The sequence below is a fragment of the Condylura cristata genome, unplaced genomic scaffold (genome assembly GCF_000260355.1).
Source record: "Condylura cristata isolate star-nosed mole 26May11 unplaced genomic scaffold, ConCri1.0 scaffold00033, whole genome shotgun sequence".
NCBI classification, from domain to species: domain Eukaryota; kingdom Metazoa; phylum Chordata; class Mammalia; order Eulipotyphla; family Talpidae; genus Condylura; species Condylura cristata.
The window spans coordinates 2,916,610-2,935,344 of NW_004567134.1; the positions used below are offsets into that span (position 1 = coordinate 2,916,610).

Below are 18,735 nucleotides of genomic sequence, written 5' to 3' on the forward strand. Positions count from 1 at the left end.
CGGGTGGGTCAGGAGAGGTCTGCCACACCATGTGGTCACCTCCGGGGCAGGCGGGAATCGAACTCATGCGGAAGCGGCTTTAGCTTCTCAGTGCTGTGCTTTAACCCACTGCGCCACCAGGGAGGGCCAAAACTTTTTCTTTTTTTAAAGACTTATTTGTGCATACAGAGCCGGGGTACAAGTCAGAGGTGCAGGGGCAGTGAGAGGATTCACCAGAGACAGAGTGGGGAGCAGAACAGGAATATTGACGAAGTACACTCCTGAGAGGAGCAGCTGGAGGGTCAGGAGAGGTCTGCTGCGCCATCCGGGACGGGAATGGAACCTGCACTGAAGCAGCTGCATCCAGCCTGCAGTGCTGCATCTTAACCTGTTGCGCCCCCAGGGAGGGCCTCATTATAACTTTTTAGTGTCTATTACATAGTGTTTCATTGTGACTTTAGTTTGTATTTTCCTAATGACCCAACTGATTTTTAAATTTGCTGATCATTTATACTGGGTATGTAGTATTCTAACAGGAACTAACTTCTTTTCCTGATAACCCATTATGTATTTTAAACCCTTTGCCCTCAGATTTGAAGCAACAGTGTTTCAGAGACATAAAACCTCAGAATGTTAAAAGCATCATGTTTCCAGTTTTGCAACTTTATGTTGAAAACATGATTCTTAAGTTTGGTTTGCTTAAGAGAGCAGTCAGTTTTTACACAGCTAGTGTCTTGTTTTTATGTTTTTTTTTTTTAAGATTTATTTTATTTTTTTTTATTTATGCATGTAAGACCTGGAGTATAGGCCAGAGGTATAGGGGGTGAGAGGATTAAGCAGAGAAAGAGTGGGTATCAGAACAGGCAGATCTTCTGAAAGACACTGCTTGAGGGGAGCATCAGGTGAGACAGGACAGGTCTGCTGCCTTGTGTAGGTCAGCTCCCTGGGCAGTGTTTGAACTTGTACTGCAGTGGCTACCAGTAATATCATAGTCCTCCACCAGGGATGCCTGCTAGTATATGTTTTTATTTAGCATGACTAAGTAGCATTATTCAGTTGACTTTTAGAATTTGTATGAAATTTTAAAGACTCTTATCAACTCTCTCTAGAAATTATTGCCCATTTGCATACATGGGTAAGTATATTTATTTAAAAGAATTTATTGAGATTATTTCATTGAAATAAATGTGATACAGTATTACTAGATGAGGTCTATTTTGGCATGATTAGTAGTAGTTTGTGGAAAAAAGGTAAAACTAAGAATTCTAAAACAACATTGTATATATGTATATATATGTCATTTTTTTTTACTAAAAATGTACATATATATACACACATTTATTTCACAAAGTCTGGAAAGCCAACACAGACACTTTAGTCATAATTTCTTCTGAGTAGTAAAAGTATAGGTGATTTCATGGTATTTATACCATTCAAGTATTTCCTGAAATTTTTTGCAACATTCATTACTTTCATATATAGGAGAAAAACTTGAATTTTTATAATAAATAAGCTTAGGGAAGTCACAAGTTCATTAAACCTATAGTTAAAAATGTGTTAAACAGAACTTTTGTATTTAAAGACATGTTTACAGAAATTCAAAATCAAAACAATCCTAAAAATCTATAGAATTGACGCTGTGAAAGCGGAGCAGAGTGGGAAGGCAGATTATGGGTGTTTCAGTGGTGGATGTGGTGTGACAAGATGTGAAAATGTGTCCCTAGGTGATGTATAAGCCATTATTACATGTAATGTATAATGTATAAGGTGTTGTAAGCCATTATTACAGCAATAAAAATAATACAACTAAAAAAAAAACAAACTGGTTTTCAGTTTAAAAATAACCAGTGCAAAGGGTACATAAAGGTAGAAGTCTTGGTCCTTTACTAAAGAAGTGAACTTGCTAATCCAGCTTCCACAGGTTAAATTAAAATATAATAAAATGCACACTTTGAATTTTTTATTATTAAGAGTCTTAAACATTTTCAGATTAGAAGCCAAATAACTGAAATCCAGGGTATTATTGGTGAAGAGAAAAATGTTTTTACTCTAAAACAGACAGATTTGACAATTTGAACTTCCATTCTTGCTTCAAATAACTTATACTCTCTCAAGCAATTAGCTGCTGCCTTTATGTACATGGTTATCCAGCTGCTGTAATTGCCATGCAATCAGCAAAATTCTATTTTTATGACTTAGTTTTTTTTTCAGTTGTACCAATGAATATGTAAAGAAATAAGGCAAGAAAATAAACTTTATTGTTCAAGATCATTTGAATGCCATTAAAACCACAACAAATAAGGTACTTTCCAGATTGAAAAGCATTAAATTGAAAATAAAAGTGCTCTGGATGATTTCTTATCCTTCTTAGTAAATAAATATTTGCATTTAAAAAGATACCAATGTAATCTTTTTTATATAAAGATTCTTTCAAATAAAAATGAAGGTAATTTCCCTTTTTTATGTTTCTATGTCACTCTGGTAAAGGATGATTTCCTCCCCATTGTGAATACCCTGGATTTCTCATCACAGATCTTCATCAGGTTTATTCAATCATCTATAAACTCCTTTTTGTTATGGAGGAAATATGCCTGTCTTAATAAATATTCTTTCCCCATCCTTGTGTCCCTCTCTCCTCACCATGGGGTCGCACATGGATGGTGTCCGGTCTTGAGCTTCCTCTTTTCTTAGTAATTCTTCTCATTGGCATTTAAACTTTGCTTTAAGTCAGTTTTCATCTAAGTTTGGGCTGTTGGCATCAGAAGATTCCTGGATGTACAGAGTCCTGGGTGTAACCCAGACCAGCTAAATCAGAAAGGGAGAAAGGGAACTTAGGAATGTTCAAGAATCCTTCTCCTTTCTTAGAAACAGGCCAACCCACAAATATCTGCATATGCCTCACTATCTGAATTGGCTGACTTAGTGTGATCTCAGTAGGTTTTGATTTTTTTTTTTCGTGGTATTAAAATGTAGCTCTTGAAGGGCTCATACTAAGAAGAGTTAGTTAGCCCAGCTGTTTTCCTCTTGCTGAATATACTAACATATTAGCTGTTAACCTTCATGTATAGCTTTCTTTGTAATCTTAAATTTAGGCTGAAAGTTAGTATAGTGAAAACTACGTAACACAGTCAGTAAATCCACGTAATCAGGCACATTGAACTGTAAACCTTTCTAACATAATGAAAGTAGAAGTAGAAGTGAACCATGCACTGTTAGCTCTTCTCTCAGGATACCTTCTCTACTTTTGAGGGGGAACCACTGGTAATCCGCATCGTAAATACTTTTATAACTTAATTGCTTCACTTTTTGAGCAAAGATGTTACATAAATAGAAGTTCCAGTGTATTTTACCCACATTCCTTTGGACCCTTTTGACCGATCTTTTGCACTAATTCTGTCTTGGTGTATCACTTAACAACTGAGTTTCTCAGGGCTCATTTCCCTTATTGACCTATTACATTTTACTAAGGTCATTAATGTTCTCTATGCTGCTAAATTTGATGGTCTTTTTTCACTTAATTTTTTCTCGATCATTTGAAATCTTTAGCTCAGTTATTCTCCTGATGTTCGTCCCTTATATCAAAAATCCATGAGTCTTTATTTTTCTACTTTTCTTACAGTCTTCTGGTTCTACAGCTCAGTTGTTAAGACCCGTTGATTCTACTTCTAAGTTCTTTTCATATCTATTTGCATTTCCTGTCATTTTTTTAACCAATCTCATTTATGCCACCAGTTCTGTCAGAGTTTTGCAATAGCTTCCCATTAGGGGACTGATACCTACTGTGCTTTCTTCACATTACAGAGTGGTATTCTGAAAATACAAATCTGATTTTTTTCTCCTCTGCTTAGGTTTCTTTAATAGTTTTCCATTACAAATGGAAAAAAAGGAAGAAGGATCTAGATGTTTACTAACTTAACTTCATCTTTAGCTTTTCCCTGTAGTCATATTCCCTCAGAATTTCAAAGATTTGCTTCATTATTTTCAATAAGATGTCTGACATCAATACAAGCTTTTAGGATTATGTTATGAAAAGTCACTAATATATGCCAGTTTTTTCCACCAGTTCTTTCTTCAAATCTTGGAAATTTGCTTCTGTTACTTCTTTGAGAAATTTTTCTCTTCCATTGTTTTTCATTCCTACTTTCTAAGCTGGATTTGGGAACTTTTGTATTTATTCCCAATATCTTCCTGTGCAGTATTCTCAGAAAATGTCTTATCTCAAACTTCTAATCCGTTGATTGTCCCTTAGCTATGTTTATGCTACTATTTGACACGAGTTGTGCTTGCTTCTTTATTTTAGTGTTTACATTTTTTAATATCCAAGATCCTTCGTTGTCTTTCTTTGAGCACAGTGTACTTTCAAACTTTTGAAGAGATAGACCTTTTTTACTCATTTTCTGTGATTGCTGCTGTGATTGCAGGACTAGTTTTTCTGATGTTGATCCTAACACGACAACAAAGCTTCAGAGCATCTAACCTGTCTGTGAATACTGCATAAGCTGCTAGCAGATATGGGGAGGAGTAGGATATCCTGCAAGGTGTGTTATGTCAGAAGTAACTGTTCTAAGCATGGATACTGTTCTTTCCTTTTGGGAATCTAAGCATCCTGCCTTACTGACTCAACACGGTTATCTTCTGATTTTGTAAAGATTTTGTGTATAATTATATTTCAGTGAGTCTGTACTTTAATCTGTGAACTCATCAAACCTATGTTTTTTCATGTTCTTTTTATGGCATCTGTTGAAAAGCTAATTTCAGTGTTTTGTTTTTTCCTGTTAGGTTAGTGCTGATCCAGTCATTCTAAAAGTTCTTCGGTCCAACATTCAGCATGTACTGATCTATGAGAACCTTGCTCTCCAGGAGAAAGCATTGGCTTGTATTCCAGTCCAGGAGCTAAAAAAGAGATCACAAGAAAAGTTATCTAGAGCTAAAAAATTGGATAAAGGTAGTGGCTTTATATTACCATTCATTCCTAAATATGCCTTGCTGCTAAATATAATGTATGTACATTATAAATATCTAACCTATTTGTTTTGGATTTTCAAAAAAGTACATCAACAGTATAATTGTATATTGGGTCTACCTCATGGGTACATTTGATAGCATTAAAAAAATACTTTTTATTCAAATGTATATTTGCAGTTAAATCATTGGTATGTGAATTTTTTAGGTATGGTAAAACTTTAGTCCATGGGATATGTGATAGAACTATTAGTGGATTTTAAAGTTGATAGGTATGGTATTATTAAAATAAGTCAAAGGTTGGGCTTTTTAAAAAATATTGTGAGGGATGAGTTAGACTATCATCTGGGATGCCAAAGGACATATTAAGATAGGAATCATGTATTTTCTCCCAAAATATAGTGAACTGCATGCATGGGAGCAGGAAAGTATGGGTTCTATATAAGCAACACTGAGTAATACAATCTGGTTGTTTTTAGGAAGGGGGTGGGTGAAATAATAGTGAGGCATTGAGTAGGCTGAGACCATATTTTGATTGACAGTGAATTTCAGGAGAGCAATGTATCTCTAACTTATCTTTGTATTTTTAATCTTTTAAGAACAATTAGTGGTAAAATTGAAGAATACATCTGTTAAGATTCTGAAATATAAAATAAAATGTCAAAAATGCATGTATCTTATTAGTCATGAGACTGATGTTACAGTTTTTGTATGGTTAAACATATATAATAGAATGGTATATAATCTTACTAATTAGAAAGGAGGAAATGAAGTGATTTTACGATTTTATTTATTTTTGCATAGGACAATTGGAGTATAGGCCAGATGTGGGATGGTAAGAGGATTCATCACAGACAGACTAGGGAGCAGAACAGGCAGACTGATAAAGGGCACTGCTGAAGAGAGCAGCGGATGAGACTGTACCATGTATGGGTTAGTTCCTTGTCTGGGGAATTGAACTCAGGCTCACAGTGATAGCCATGAGACTTTAACTCTTAGGCCAGCAGCAAGGCCCTAACAATAACTTTTAAGATGAACAAGAATCCAGAGAGTGCAAGGAAAGAAGAGTTAAAATACAGCAGTAAACAAATTTACATTAAGGACTAGGAAGGTGAACAGAGTGTTGTGACTGCAGAGGATAAGGAGGATGTGAGAGCTGTAAAGGTAAAAGAATGTGTGATAGGTGTACAATTGATACGACAAACAATTGTGTATGCATAAGGAAAATGTCTTTTCCTCTTCCATAGGAAACAGCTGTTATTTGATTTGTCCTTTTGAGATCTTTTCCTGTGTGTTTACAGCCATTAATAGTTATCTATCAAAATAAATAGTTTTTGTGTGGGCATGCATAACATTTATCATTCCACATACATTTAGCTCTTTGGTGTTTTTTATTTACTACTGTGGCTTAGAAACCTTTTAACTCTTCGAATGTGCTGTAGACTACTATTGTTCATAGTTCGTTGTTGATGGACATTGAGATTATTTAATATATTTCTCTACCCTAAACTCTGTTACAATGAAGAATCTTGTATACTTCATTAAAACATAACTTACATCTACAAATGTTTCTTCAGAGTAGCTATGAAAGCGTCAAGGAAAGATGTGTGATAATTTTATACTATAATGATTCTGCCAAACAAATTGCTCTCCAATTTCTACCAGAAGTGCTTGAAAATAGATATTTGTTTGCCCTTTATGCAATAATTATACTTCTTTAATAAACTTTATGAATTTTTATAATGGGTTTCTCAATGTTCTTATTTGTAGAATTTTTATATATATTCTGAAGGTACTGGGTCATTCTCCTTTGTTTAATTTCACTTAGTGTATCTTTTAAAATCAGAAGTTAGAAATCTGAATATAATTTTTTTTTCTATGACTGACTTTATAATTTGTGCCTTATTTAAGATAAGACTTTTCTACTCCAAAGTCATAAGCATAGTTTCCTATGTGGTACAACTTCAAAGTATTCTAGTCTTTATTTAGTATTTTTATTTTACTATTTTTTTAGGATTTATTTTTATTTGTGCATACAAGAACTGGGGTATAGGTCAGAGGTACAGAGGATGGGAGGATTCACCAAAGACAGTAGAGAGAGTGGAACAGGCAAATCTACTGAAGTACACTGCAGAGGGGAGCAGTGGGTGAGACAGGAGAGGTCTGCTCGCTGGCTGGGGATTGAACTCATGCCATAGGGGTTGGCGACAGCTTCATAGTGCTGAGACATTAACCCTTGAGCCATTGACGAAGCTTTTTATGTAGTATTTTAAATATACTTGAATAAAAAACAGACATATTTGGAAATTTACTTGTCTTTTATTGAACAGTTCATCATCTTAGAACTACTGTGAAACGCTGACTTTGTTCATTCAGTGATCTATTTGGCTATTATTTACCAGTTTTATAGTGCTTTCATTACTAGAGTTTTGTAATATTTTGAGGTGTAGTACACTAATTTATCTCACGTTTCCTATTCAAAGTTGTATTGACTGTTCTGTGCATTTTCACTTTCACATGTAGTTAGCAGTTACCTTATCTAATTTTATAAAATATTTATCATTTTAATTGGGATTCATTATATTCAAGATTGATTTGTATAGAATTAGCAACTTCAGAATATTGAATTTTCTCAGCTAGGGACATAATATGCTTCTGATCTTTTTATATTCTCTGCACTTTTTCTCATCAAACATGGGAAGACGACGAGAGTAGACTACATTTAACATTTGTGACCAGCATCAAACTTTGATATTAGCATTATGCCATGTATTTCCCTTATGTATGTTTTCTTACCACGTTTTAGTTATTGAATATTAAAGACAGAGCTGAGAGTCCCCTCTTTATATCTCCCAGGTTTTTACTTCTCTCCTTCCCTTCTTTTCAGAGATGACCACAGTCTTGAATAGGTAGTATTCAAAGATCATAAAGTGCTTATAATATTGTTTGTCATACTTTCTTGCTAGGTTTGTTTCATATTCAGTCAACATATGGTTCTATTTTTATATTTTGTGTGAAATTATGTTATACACTATATTGTAATTATAGTATAGATTACACATTGTTACATAATTTATATAATTTGCATTGCAGATATATAGAATAAAATGTGTGATTCGTATTTAATAAGACTTATACATATTACATGAAAGTAGTGTAAGTTACATATTATAATTTATAATAACATAATTTATGATTATAATTTTTGGTACCGTTGGAGCACTGCTGAGAAAAGCTAATGGGGTGCTGTTTTGAAGTTTGTGATATTCTGATTTCTGCCTGTGATTTTGTGATTGCTTCAGACTTATCTGTGTGTATATACCTGATAAAAAATTTATATAGCATAGCCATTTTAAACTGTTGTTTCATTAATTATATTACTTTCTTCCGTGTGCTTCTAACTGATCATAGTTCCCTAAGAGGTTGTTTCCAGCTCACTTGTTAATGTGTAGTATCAATTAGAGGATACAAACTTGTAAACTTCCTGCTGTTCTAAATGCACAGTGTGTGGTGTCATTGTATTTCAATATTTTCTAACTTTCTCTTACATCTTATTCGTGAAAGCCTTTTGGATCTTCATGTATTTTGCATATATTTCAGCTTCATATTTGAGAATAAAGCATATGTGGATATTTTTAATTTTGTACTTAAGTTGTAACTTGGTTCTGTTTTAACTTCTCAGGTACAAATTTAAATGATGAGGATTTTCTTTTGCTGGAGCTTTTACACTGGTTTAAGGAAGAATTTTTTCACTGGGTGAATGATATTTTATGCAGCAAATGTGGTGGCCAAACTAAGTCTAGAGGGGAATCATTATTCCCAAATGATGATGAGCTAAAGTGGGGTGCAAACAGAGTAGAAGATCATTACTGTGATAAATGTCAGTTCAGCAATCGATTCCCAAGGTGGGTACTCACTGAACAATAAAGTCAGACTAACCTCTTAATATTAACAGAAGAGAATTTTTATTAAATGAACTGTTTCCTCCTTATTTTAATTACTAGATATATATTCTTCAGGACAGGGGTCAGCAGCTAGAGCTGGCAGACTAAATCCTGCCCACATCCTATTTTTATAAATAAAATTTTATTGGACTATATCCAGCCAGTACAGATTGTTTACTCTTGTTCTAGAATATAAATTGATTGTAGTCCTAGCACATTTAATGCTACACATTTTTTATTCTTTTAATATATAAAGTTTAATTTTAGGATATTTTTACTAATAATGATAGTACATAAAATGCTAACATTACTAGTACTGATAATTATAATGAATATATTGCTTTTCTTAAGGTAATCGTCAGGTGGTAATATGGAAGATAAAACTGCAGTGTTGTAACTTCATATAATGTCTGTTTAATAGAATGTCTGTTTTAATTAGGTGTATTAATCCAGCCTACTCTTCATACTTCTAACTTTTAAAATATGAAATTTGAACTTTTTGATTAACTCTTTTCATCTTGTAATTTATAAATCTCTTACTAGATTTCTTATTTAACAATGCTTGTAAAGTTTGATTGCATCATCAGAAAAGACACCAAGTTTTCAAAATATTTTGTGATGCCTAGGTACTCAGTTCTGTCCTAAGAACCAGTTCTATGATCTACAGAATATAGGATAAACAATCCAATACCTAATATCTAAAGTTATTTCAAGGTATTTCTTCATTCATTGAGTATTTCTTCATTCAGCATACATGTGGACAGGCATATTGCAAAAAATTGAAGATAAAATATGTTAACTAAATCATTCCTCAAACTTTCTAGTCTGTTGGATATAAACTAGATAATAATGCATTGTGGCAATGCACTGCAGTTACCTTATCTAATTTCATAAAATATTTATCATTTTAATTGGGGTTATTATATTCAAGATTAATTTGTATAGAATTAGCAACTTCAGAATATTGAAAGGAAAACAGGATGCTTTCCTTTCTAATCATTGATTTCCTGTTAACTATGTAGGTTTGGGTGAATAATGATGAACCTTATTAATTAGAGACTAAACTGTTCATTCCGTTTGGCACAGGTTTATAGAAGGTGGAGGCATAGGATGCTCTGATTCTGCTGTTAATATTTTTTACTATACATTAACTTTTTGAAATAACTACCTAAATTATACATGTATTTAACTTAGCTTAAGCAGCAGCTTCTGCTTAAGACAACCTTTTCATTGCATAAGCTTTATTCATTTATACAAGTATTTCTTTCCTCCCAAATTCTGCTGAGGCACTTTTTCTGTTCTGTGCACTCAAAACTTTTCTCAGCACAGGATGCAGAATTTGATGTTTCCCAGTTTTTGTTTTTGTTTTTAAAAAGATTTATGTATTTATTCATACAGAACTGGGGTACAGGCCAGAGATGCGGAGGGTGAAAGGATTCACCAGAGACAGAGTAAGGAGCAGGACAGGCAGATGGTCGAAGTACACTGCTGAGGGGAGCAGCGGGTGGGTCAGGAGAGGTCTGCCTCGCCATGTGGATCATCTCTGGGGCAGGCGGAATTCGAAGCGGCTTTAGCTTCTCAGTGCTGTGCTTTAACTCGCTGCGTCACCAGGGAGGGCCCAGATGTTTCCCAGTTTTATGATAATTTTACAATTGGAGTAACATTGCAAACCTTTCAAAACACAACTTCAAATTAATAGATACCATTAAGTAGTTCAGAAGAATAAAATTACAAATGATCATTAGAAAGAAAATTAAGTAAAATTTTATTCTACTAAGCTTTAAAATCTTTATTGAATAGTTTATTAAATTTGTTTACCTTTTAAATACAAAGAAGTGCTTATACCACTTATTTGAGTAGTGCTAAATTAAATTCTTAAAGCAGAGTCTCTAGAGAATTTCTGCCTATCCTGTCTGTCCTTCGAGGCCCAGTTCAAATATAACCTCTCATATAATTACTGTTCTGTAACACTAAATCTGATCTATTGTGAGGTTTGTATCTCATCCTAATACATGTATTTAATACACATATTAAAGTTATTTAAATAATCCCTTTCAGGGCTATAAATTGCTTAAAGGCTATAACATTTTATTCATTTTTCACCAAAGGTACTTGATTTCACTATTTTAAGAATATGAAATAAAGAAACTATTCTTGTTCAGCACAGAAGTAATATGAATTCTTCAAAATTCTTGATTTGGATAACAAATCAAAGCATATTTTTGCTTGTTCTTTTAAACCAGGTATAATCACCCTGAGAAACTTTTGGAAACAAGGTGTGGACGATGTGGCGAGTGGGCCAATTGTTTTACACTGTGCTGCCGAGCCTTAGGGTTTGAAGCTCGCTATGTTTGGGATTATACAGGTACAGAACATGGTATAAACAGAGATGTAAAGACTTTGTAAACTTAAGGATTACGTTTACTGTCTGGACTCATCATTTTCTGTGCTGCTTTTTTGCCCTTTTTCCATTTGCTTCCTAAAAGGTAACAGTAGTACCAACCTCACAGGTTTTTTGCAGGAATCACAAGATTTTTGTAATAAAGCTATTATTTTCCCTGTTGCACTATAAACATTTTTTTAACAGTTTTATCATGTCTCTTATTAGTATTATTTTTCTATGTGGATAAGAACAGGTATAGTAATTTGCTATGGAAATTCATTTTTTGTAGCAATTTGTATAAAAGGTTTAGTGATCATAAATTTCAATATGTAAAAATAATATAATAAAAGCCATGTGAAATAGGGCCTCCCTTAAGGCTTAAATGTTAAAGGGCACCACTATGAAGCTATCCACAGCCACTACAGCACGGAGTTCAGTCCCTGGCCAGCAAGGTGTCCCACATGGCACATCAGACCTCTCCTGCCTCACCTGCTGTTCCCCTCAGCAGTATATTTCAGAAAATCTGCCAGTTCTGTTTCCCACTCTATTTCTGGTGGATCCTCTTACTCCCCACACCTCTGGCCTACACCCCATTTCTTATATGCATAAATAAATACATCTTTAAAAAAATCATGTGAAATATGTACTGTCCTTAACTCAGAAATGATTCATTGTGTCATGTACACATGGAAATTATTTTCCTTACTTAGTTTTGTTTCTGCAGGTTTTTTTTGTTTGTTTTTGTTTTTTAGAATAAATTGAAGTCCTCATTTACTTTTCTCTTAAAATCTCAGCTATATATAACATTAATAACCAGGTATCCTCTGTCAGGCCTCTTGTCAATTTGGTTGAGAGATTGAAGTTCTGAAAGTAACATTAACTCCTTCACATTAGTAAAATGTGCCCTATTTTTTTTTTTTTTATTTTGTTGCTCAGTGTTTTATCTTTTTAGAGTTACAGTTCACATTATTTTTGACTCAGTCTAAAGTCAACTATGTTAAAGGAGATATTCCAAATCAAGTACTTCAAAGAGATAGTGAAATTAGTACAAATGTATAGTCTTGAATGCCACAAACTACTTGGTTTTAAAAGTTAGAATATTCAAAAATATTATATAATTTATTTTTCTTAGGATCATATGATTATTAGAAGTCATTTTGTTTATAAACTTCTCTTTGTGTTTTCCCTTGTTTTCTCATTTCTCACATGAGTAGACCATGTCTGGACAGAAGTCTATTCTCCTTCTCAGCAGCGGTGGCTGCACTGTGATGCATGTGAAGATGTTTGTGACAAACCACTCCTTTATGAAATGGGGTGGGGAAAGAAGCTTTCCTATGTCATAGCATTTTCTAAAGATGAGGTAAGGCATACAGGAAATTTTTTTCCTAAAAATAAAATATAATAGGCCTCCCCTGGTGGCATAGGGGTTAAGTCTCCGTGCTATCACTGCTATGGCCTGAGTTTGATCCCCCCAATTAACCTACATGTGGTGCATCAGACAGCTCCTGTCTCACCCACTGCTCCCTTTAGCACTGTATTTTAGTAGCTCCGCCTGTTCTGTCCCAGTACTCTGTTTTTGGTAGTTTGTCACACCAACACCCTAACCAACACCCCAGTTCTTAAATACATAAATAAATAAAAATGTATCTTTCACTAATAATACTTACCTTTTTTTCTTAAAAATTTACTGATACAAAATAAATGCCTTTTTTTATAGTGTATGATATAATAAATCTTATCATTAGGGTATACACCTATAAAGTCAACTTCATAATCGAGGTAGTGAAAACGTACTCATTATCCTTGGAAGTTTCCTTATGTCTCTTTTTTGTCCTTCCTTCTTACCTCCTTCCAGGTACCATGGACCTTTCTGTCAATATAGATAAATACACATTTCCAGAGTTTTATATAAATGGATTAAACAGCATATACACTTTTTGTTGGTGGGGTGGATTTGTTTCTTTTTCTCAGCATAAAATATTTCAAGATTCACTCCTATACTTTCGTGTATCGGTGTGTTTTTTTCTTTTTATTGCTAGGTAGTATTTCATTGTATGAATGTACTATAATTTATTTCTCCCTTCAGCTGTGATGGACATTTGGCTACTTTATATTTTTTTTACTATTTTACACAAACTGCTGTAAACATCAAGCACCAGTCTTTCTATGGTTGTATGCTTTCTTTTCTCCTTGTTAAATATCTAGAAGTGGAATACTTGAATCTAATGGTGGGGGCCTGTTTTACTCTTGAGAAAGAGCTAAACTGTCCTCCAAAGTGATTGTGACACTCTTACCAGTACTATATGAGAGGACCCAGTTGCTCTGTTTCCTTGTTAACACTTAGTATGTCCTGACATTTTAATTTAGCCTTTTCATAGATGTATTTGATTTCGAAGAATACAAATAGAAGAATTTGTAGAAAAGATCCTTTTCCAATGAATCGACTATTCACCTTTGTCAAAAATCAGCTCTCTAATATGAATTTAATACAGTCAAAATGGAAAACAGGTTAATTTTTTTTAATTTTATGTAATTGAGTTTGTAGATAAGTTTTTAAAAGCCAAATGTTCTGAAAACTTCCTGTTACAGTTTCTTGAAAGCATACCTGTTAGAAAATGAATAAAAAAGTACTTTTTCAAAGGGTAGCATTTTAAAATTAGCTAGCAAATAGGTAGTTGTAATCTTGTTAAATATATATTCTGTAATTTGAGGTGGTTGATGTCACTTGGCGATATTCTTGTAAACATGAAGAGGTAATTTCCAGAAGAACTGAAGTTAAAGAAGATTTGCTTCGAGAAACTATTAATGGACTTAATAAACAGGTATGTGTAGGCATTTATTGTTTTGAGAGCACATTGAACATTTTTTAGGTAATGAAGAATAGCCAATTTTTAAGCCACTGACATTAATTCCTAAAGTAGTAGCATTATTTTGGAAACAGAATATTTTAATATGTTAAATATCTTTCACTCCTTGAAAATATTGAAAATTCATCTTAAATATCATGGATTTTTTCCCATTAAATTATGTCTTCTCAGAGTCCAGTGAAACAAAATTTCTACAATATGTAATACTTGACATAAAAAGTATGTTGTCTTATTTTTCTGAAAGTATCAGTTTTTGTGCCCTGAATATTATTATACACTAGTGCACACATATCCAGGTATGGACATTTCTGAAACAAGGCACGGGAAACTCAGAATTTCGGAGAAGAATAACTAAGAAAGTTCTGTTTTCACTTTATACCTTTTTGGTAACAAACTTTTTTTACTATTACATATATATATATAAAGAGCCCTATATCTAAATATAGATAAAGATATAAGTATCTATATCTATATCTATATATATATATATATATAAAACAAAAAACCAGGGGCCTCCCTGGTGGCACAAGAGGTTAAAGCACAACACTATGAAGCAATCTGCCACCACTACAGCATGAGTTCTATCCTGGCCAGGGAGCTGACCTACATGGCGCAGCAGGCCTCTCCTAGCTAGCCCACTACTCCCCTCAGTATATTTCAGTCAATCTGCCTTTTCTGTTCCCCACTCTGGTGAATACTCGCATCCCCCACACCTCTGGCCTGTACCCCAGTTCTTGTATGTATAAATAAATCTTTTTTTAAAAAGCAGCTAAATTTGCTTCAGAGATTACAAACTGCAGCCCTAGAGGCCCTTTGAAAAGTGTTTAAACTCCAGTGATTCTGCTAAAATTCAGCATTGTTTTTTTGGTGCTTTAGCCACCATTTTGTGCTTGGCTCCTCAGCCTCTTGTCCTTACTCATTGAGAAATGTCTGGAAAGGAAAAGAGGTGTGATGTCCTTGTTTAACCTTATTTCTTCCATGTGATCTTAGCTTCTTCAGGTCTTGACTACATTAGTAACTGCTGTTGGGTTCAGACTTGTGTATGTTTTCTAGCTTTTATCAGCAGGACAATTAACCTGACCTAAACTAGTCTTATCATAGTCAGGAACACAAGTTGCTACTTCCATTTGCAATCTAGAATAGTAGAAATCATGGAGAGTTGAATATGGGCATTAAATTATTTCTTAACATAAAATTATAAATTATTTCAAGCTTTCTAGTGTTCTTTTTATTGTCCATGTAATTAATTATGTGCATGAAAATAAGGGGATCCTTCTTCCAGGATCCCCTTAAAATACAGATGTTTTAATATATTCTTTCTTACTATTTCTATCTCTATATTCCCCTAATCTGACTTTTTAAATATATGAATTACAGAGGCAGATATCTTTGTCAGAAAACAGAAGAAAAGAACTGCTACAGAGGATAATTGTGGAACTTGTTGAATTTATATCTCCCAAAACTCCTAAACCTGGAGAACTTGGTGGCAGAATATCTGGATCAGTGGCTTGGAGAGTAGCCCGAGGTGAAATGGGTCTAGAGGTATTTAATTTAGTATAGCATAATAATCTCATCTTCCTGCTTCCACTTCACTCTTTACTTAAAAAACAAAATGCCTTTTTCATGATCTTTTAATTAATGTTTCTGTGTAATTATTAAAAATTTAAACAGTGGAAGAGAACCAGTGATTGATAATTATGGGCTAGCAGTATAATAGTGGGTTAGCAAATTATTTAAAATAGAATTTTTTCAATCTTATATAAATTTTCAGTGCAGTGTACATAGAAAAATGCACAGTGTATAAATTTGAAAAATTTCATTAATTGAGCACTGATGTAAGTCACTAACCAGAATAAGCAATAAACTACCAGAACCCCTGAAACAACCTTTTCAGTCATTGCCTTCCACCCTAAGAGTAATCATCCTAACATTATAGGTATATCCTATATATATAGGATCTATATATATGTCATATATATCCTATCTCTAATAAGTTTTACCTATTAGGTATTTTATGTAAATGGAATCATGTAGTATGTACATTTTAGTGAGTTTCTCAAAATTACACAGTGATATCTGTATTTGTTGCTGCATGTTTATATTCTGCTGTATAATAATCCATTGTATGAATGTAATTTATGCTAGTGATGGTTAGCATTTGGATTGTTGTTGGTACTTTGGCTTTTCAAAATTGTGCAGCTGTGAGCAATCATATACATCTTCTCAATGGATATTACTTAGCTTCATTTCAACCTAAAAGTGGAATTGTAGGTAATAAGGTTACCGACCTACCTTATTCAGCTTTTTCAACTTCGGAAGACACTGCTAATTTTTTTTTTTATTACAAAGTTTATTTTTACATCATTTTGCACATTTTTTTTTCCAACTCGATTGTAATCCCCGCGGGTTTCCCATCACCATATCACCCCTGTGCCACCACCATAGTCCCGTGCACTCCCCACCCCCCCCCCCCGGTTTTGATCCCATTCCCCACTCCACCCCCACAGAATGTCTCTGGTATATGGTTGTTCATCATTTTTGTTATTTTCTCGCCTGGTCCATTATACTCCTGCTATGAGTGAAACCATCCGGTATTTTTCTTTCTCTTTCTGGCTTATCTCACTAAGCATGATCTTTTCCAGCTCCATCCAAGTTGCTGCAAAAGACATGTGTTTCTCTTTTCTGGTTGCTGAGTAATATTCCATTGTATATATCTACCACATCTTTCTAATCCAGTCATCTACTTTTGGGCATTTGGGCTGCTTCCATGTTTTTCCAATTGTAAATAAAGCAGCAATAAACATGGGGGTACAAGTGGAAGATACTGCTAATTTAAGTGGTTGTGCCAGTACACACTCTTAGCAGCTGTATGAGATTTTCCTGTATCTTTGCCTACAATGGTATGTCCCTTTCATTTTAGTATTGCATTGTATAAAGTAATAATACATTGTGGTTTTGATTTTGCATCTTGGTGATGACTAATGGGATTAAATTTCTGTTCTTTAAATTTTTGGATATCTTTTTTTGAAGTATTTTTTTCAAATCTTTCCAAGTAATCTATTTTTTCTTTTTATTAATTTTTTTTCTTACATCACTGTCATCCCTCATAGTTCTCCCATCACCATATCACCCATGAACCATCACTGTATCAAAATATTTTCTAAGAGCCACTTTTTACCGTGTAAAAACTTTATGAATTACAGTGAGAAGAATACAGCAGATGAAGTGATTACTTTTTGTTATATACTTATAACAATAGAAATTATTATTGGTGTCATTGCTATTATTGTACTGCTTATTATATTACTACTTATTTTTAGATATTCTGACTTGATTAATAGCCCAAAACTAAAAATGAACAATGGAAATATAACGTCTAGTTAGGAATTAGGTAAAAGCACTGTGCTGTGCAAATGGACATTCAGAAAGTACAGCAGACTGTTGCCTGTAAGGCACTTAAAAGTGACTCACTAGTATTTAATATAAATGTCTAAGAAGATATGTAATACAAAATGTTTGAAAGGAAAATAGTCCATTCTAGGACCATTGTCAAACAAGTCCAAGCAAGATGCAGTTTTATATCTACTTTTTCTATTTTCTGAATTTGCCATTGTTGCATAAGTCCAAAAGGGGTGAATTATTCCTAGTAGACTGTTTCCTTTTTAATTATCCTATTCTCTTTAGCAGGCATTTAGAAGTGTTAGTTTAACCACAAAGAATTACAAGATCTAACTTCAACAAGTAATTCAAATCACTGCTGATGCAGTACAACTTACAAGTGTAAAACTAAATGTAGACATTTTAAAAGAGCTAATTTAATTCACAGCTGTGTCCAATTTAAAACATCAATATTATTTGTTCAATTTTTTTTCTTCTAATGGATGGGTGTGCTTCCTCTTGCATGGCATATACATTCATTACATTTTAAGGGTAGGAATTGGGTCATATATCCATATTGTTTTCCTTTTTGAAAATTTTAATTTCTGAATTACTGGAAGCCATACTAGGACAGTGAATTTTAGTCATTTTAATCATTTTAAAAACATGTGTTTTTAAAAAAAGATAAAAGAATATCAGTCCTAAAAAAATTTTGTAATTATACGTTGAAATCATTTGGAGGAAGAAGGAAATATTGGTGATAGATTTCCAGAAAGAAAAATTTATATTAATCTTAGATTTGAAAGATTTCATGATGTTATTAATGTTAATTTTTTAAACATTTTATGAAATACTGGTGCTGTTGTTTTTCCAGATTAGCTTTGTTTGGTTGCGTACATGATATATTCAGTAGTGTATTTGTTTTTCTTTTCTCTTTGGTAATTGCTTATCCTATATAATTTTGTGAACAATGTTGCTTTTAAATTTTATTTCCATTTGGCTTATGTGATTGTCCTGAAACGTCTTTGGCAAAGACGAGAATTGACAAGTGCTGTTGCATGTTTTAAAGTGAGGTATACTAATTTATAATAATTTAGTCAGTTTCTTGGAATATTGAACTGCTTTTTTTTTTTTTTTTAAAAAAAAAAAAGTCCTATATTGTGTTTGGTAATAGCCATAGGTTTTACTAGGAAATTATTTTTTTGTTCACTCTGGTAATGCT

General features: G+C 33.4%; 1 protein-coding gene across 2 annotated transcripts in view; it reads left to right on the plus strand.

Annotated features, from left to right (window-relative positions):
• Positions 1–18,735, plus strand: part of NGLY1 (N-glycanase 1) — a 36,460-nt gene that overhangs the window by 8,904 nt on the left and 8,821 nt on the right. For both annotated transcript variants that reach the window (XM_004692273.1, XM_004692274.2), the window contains exons 4-9: positions 4,759–4,924; positions 8,624–8,846; positions 11,129–11,250; positions 12,483–12,628; positions 13,980–14,090; positions 15,513–15,677. In XM_004692273.1, the coding sequence (XP_004692330.1) occupies positions 4,759–4,924; positions 8,624–8,846; positions 11,129–11,250; positions 12,483–12,628; positions 13,980–14,090; positions 15,513–15,677 (933 nt within the window). The remainder of the gene's footprint in view (positions 1–4,758; positions 4,925–8,623; positions 8,847–11,128; positions 11,251–12,482; positions 12,629–13,979; positions 14,091–15,512; positions 15,678–18,735) is intronic.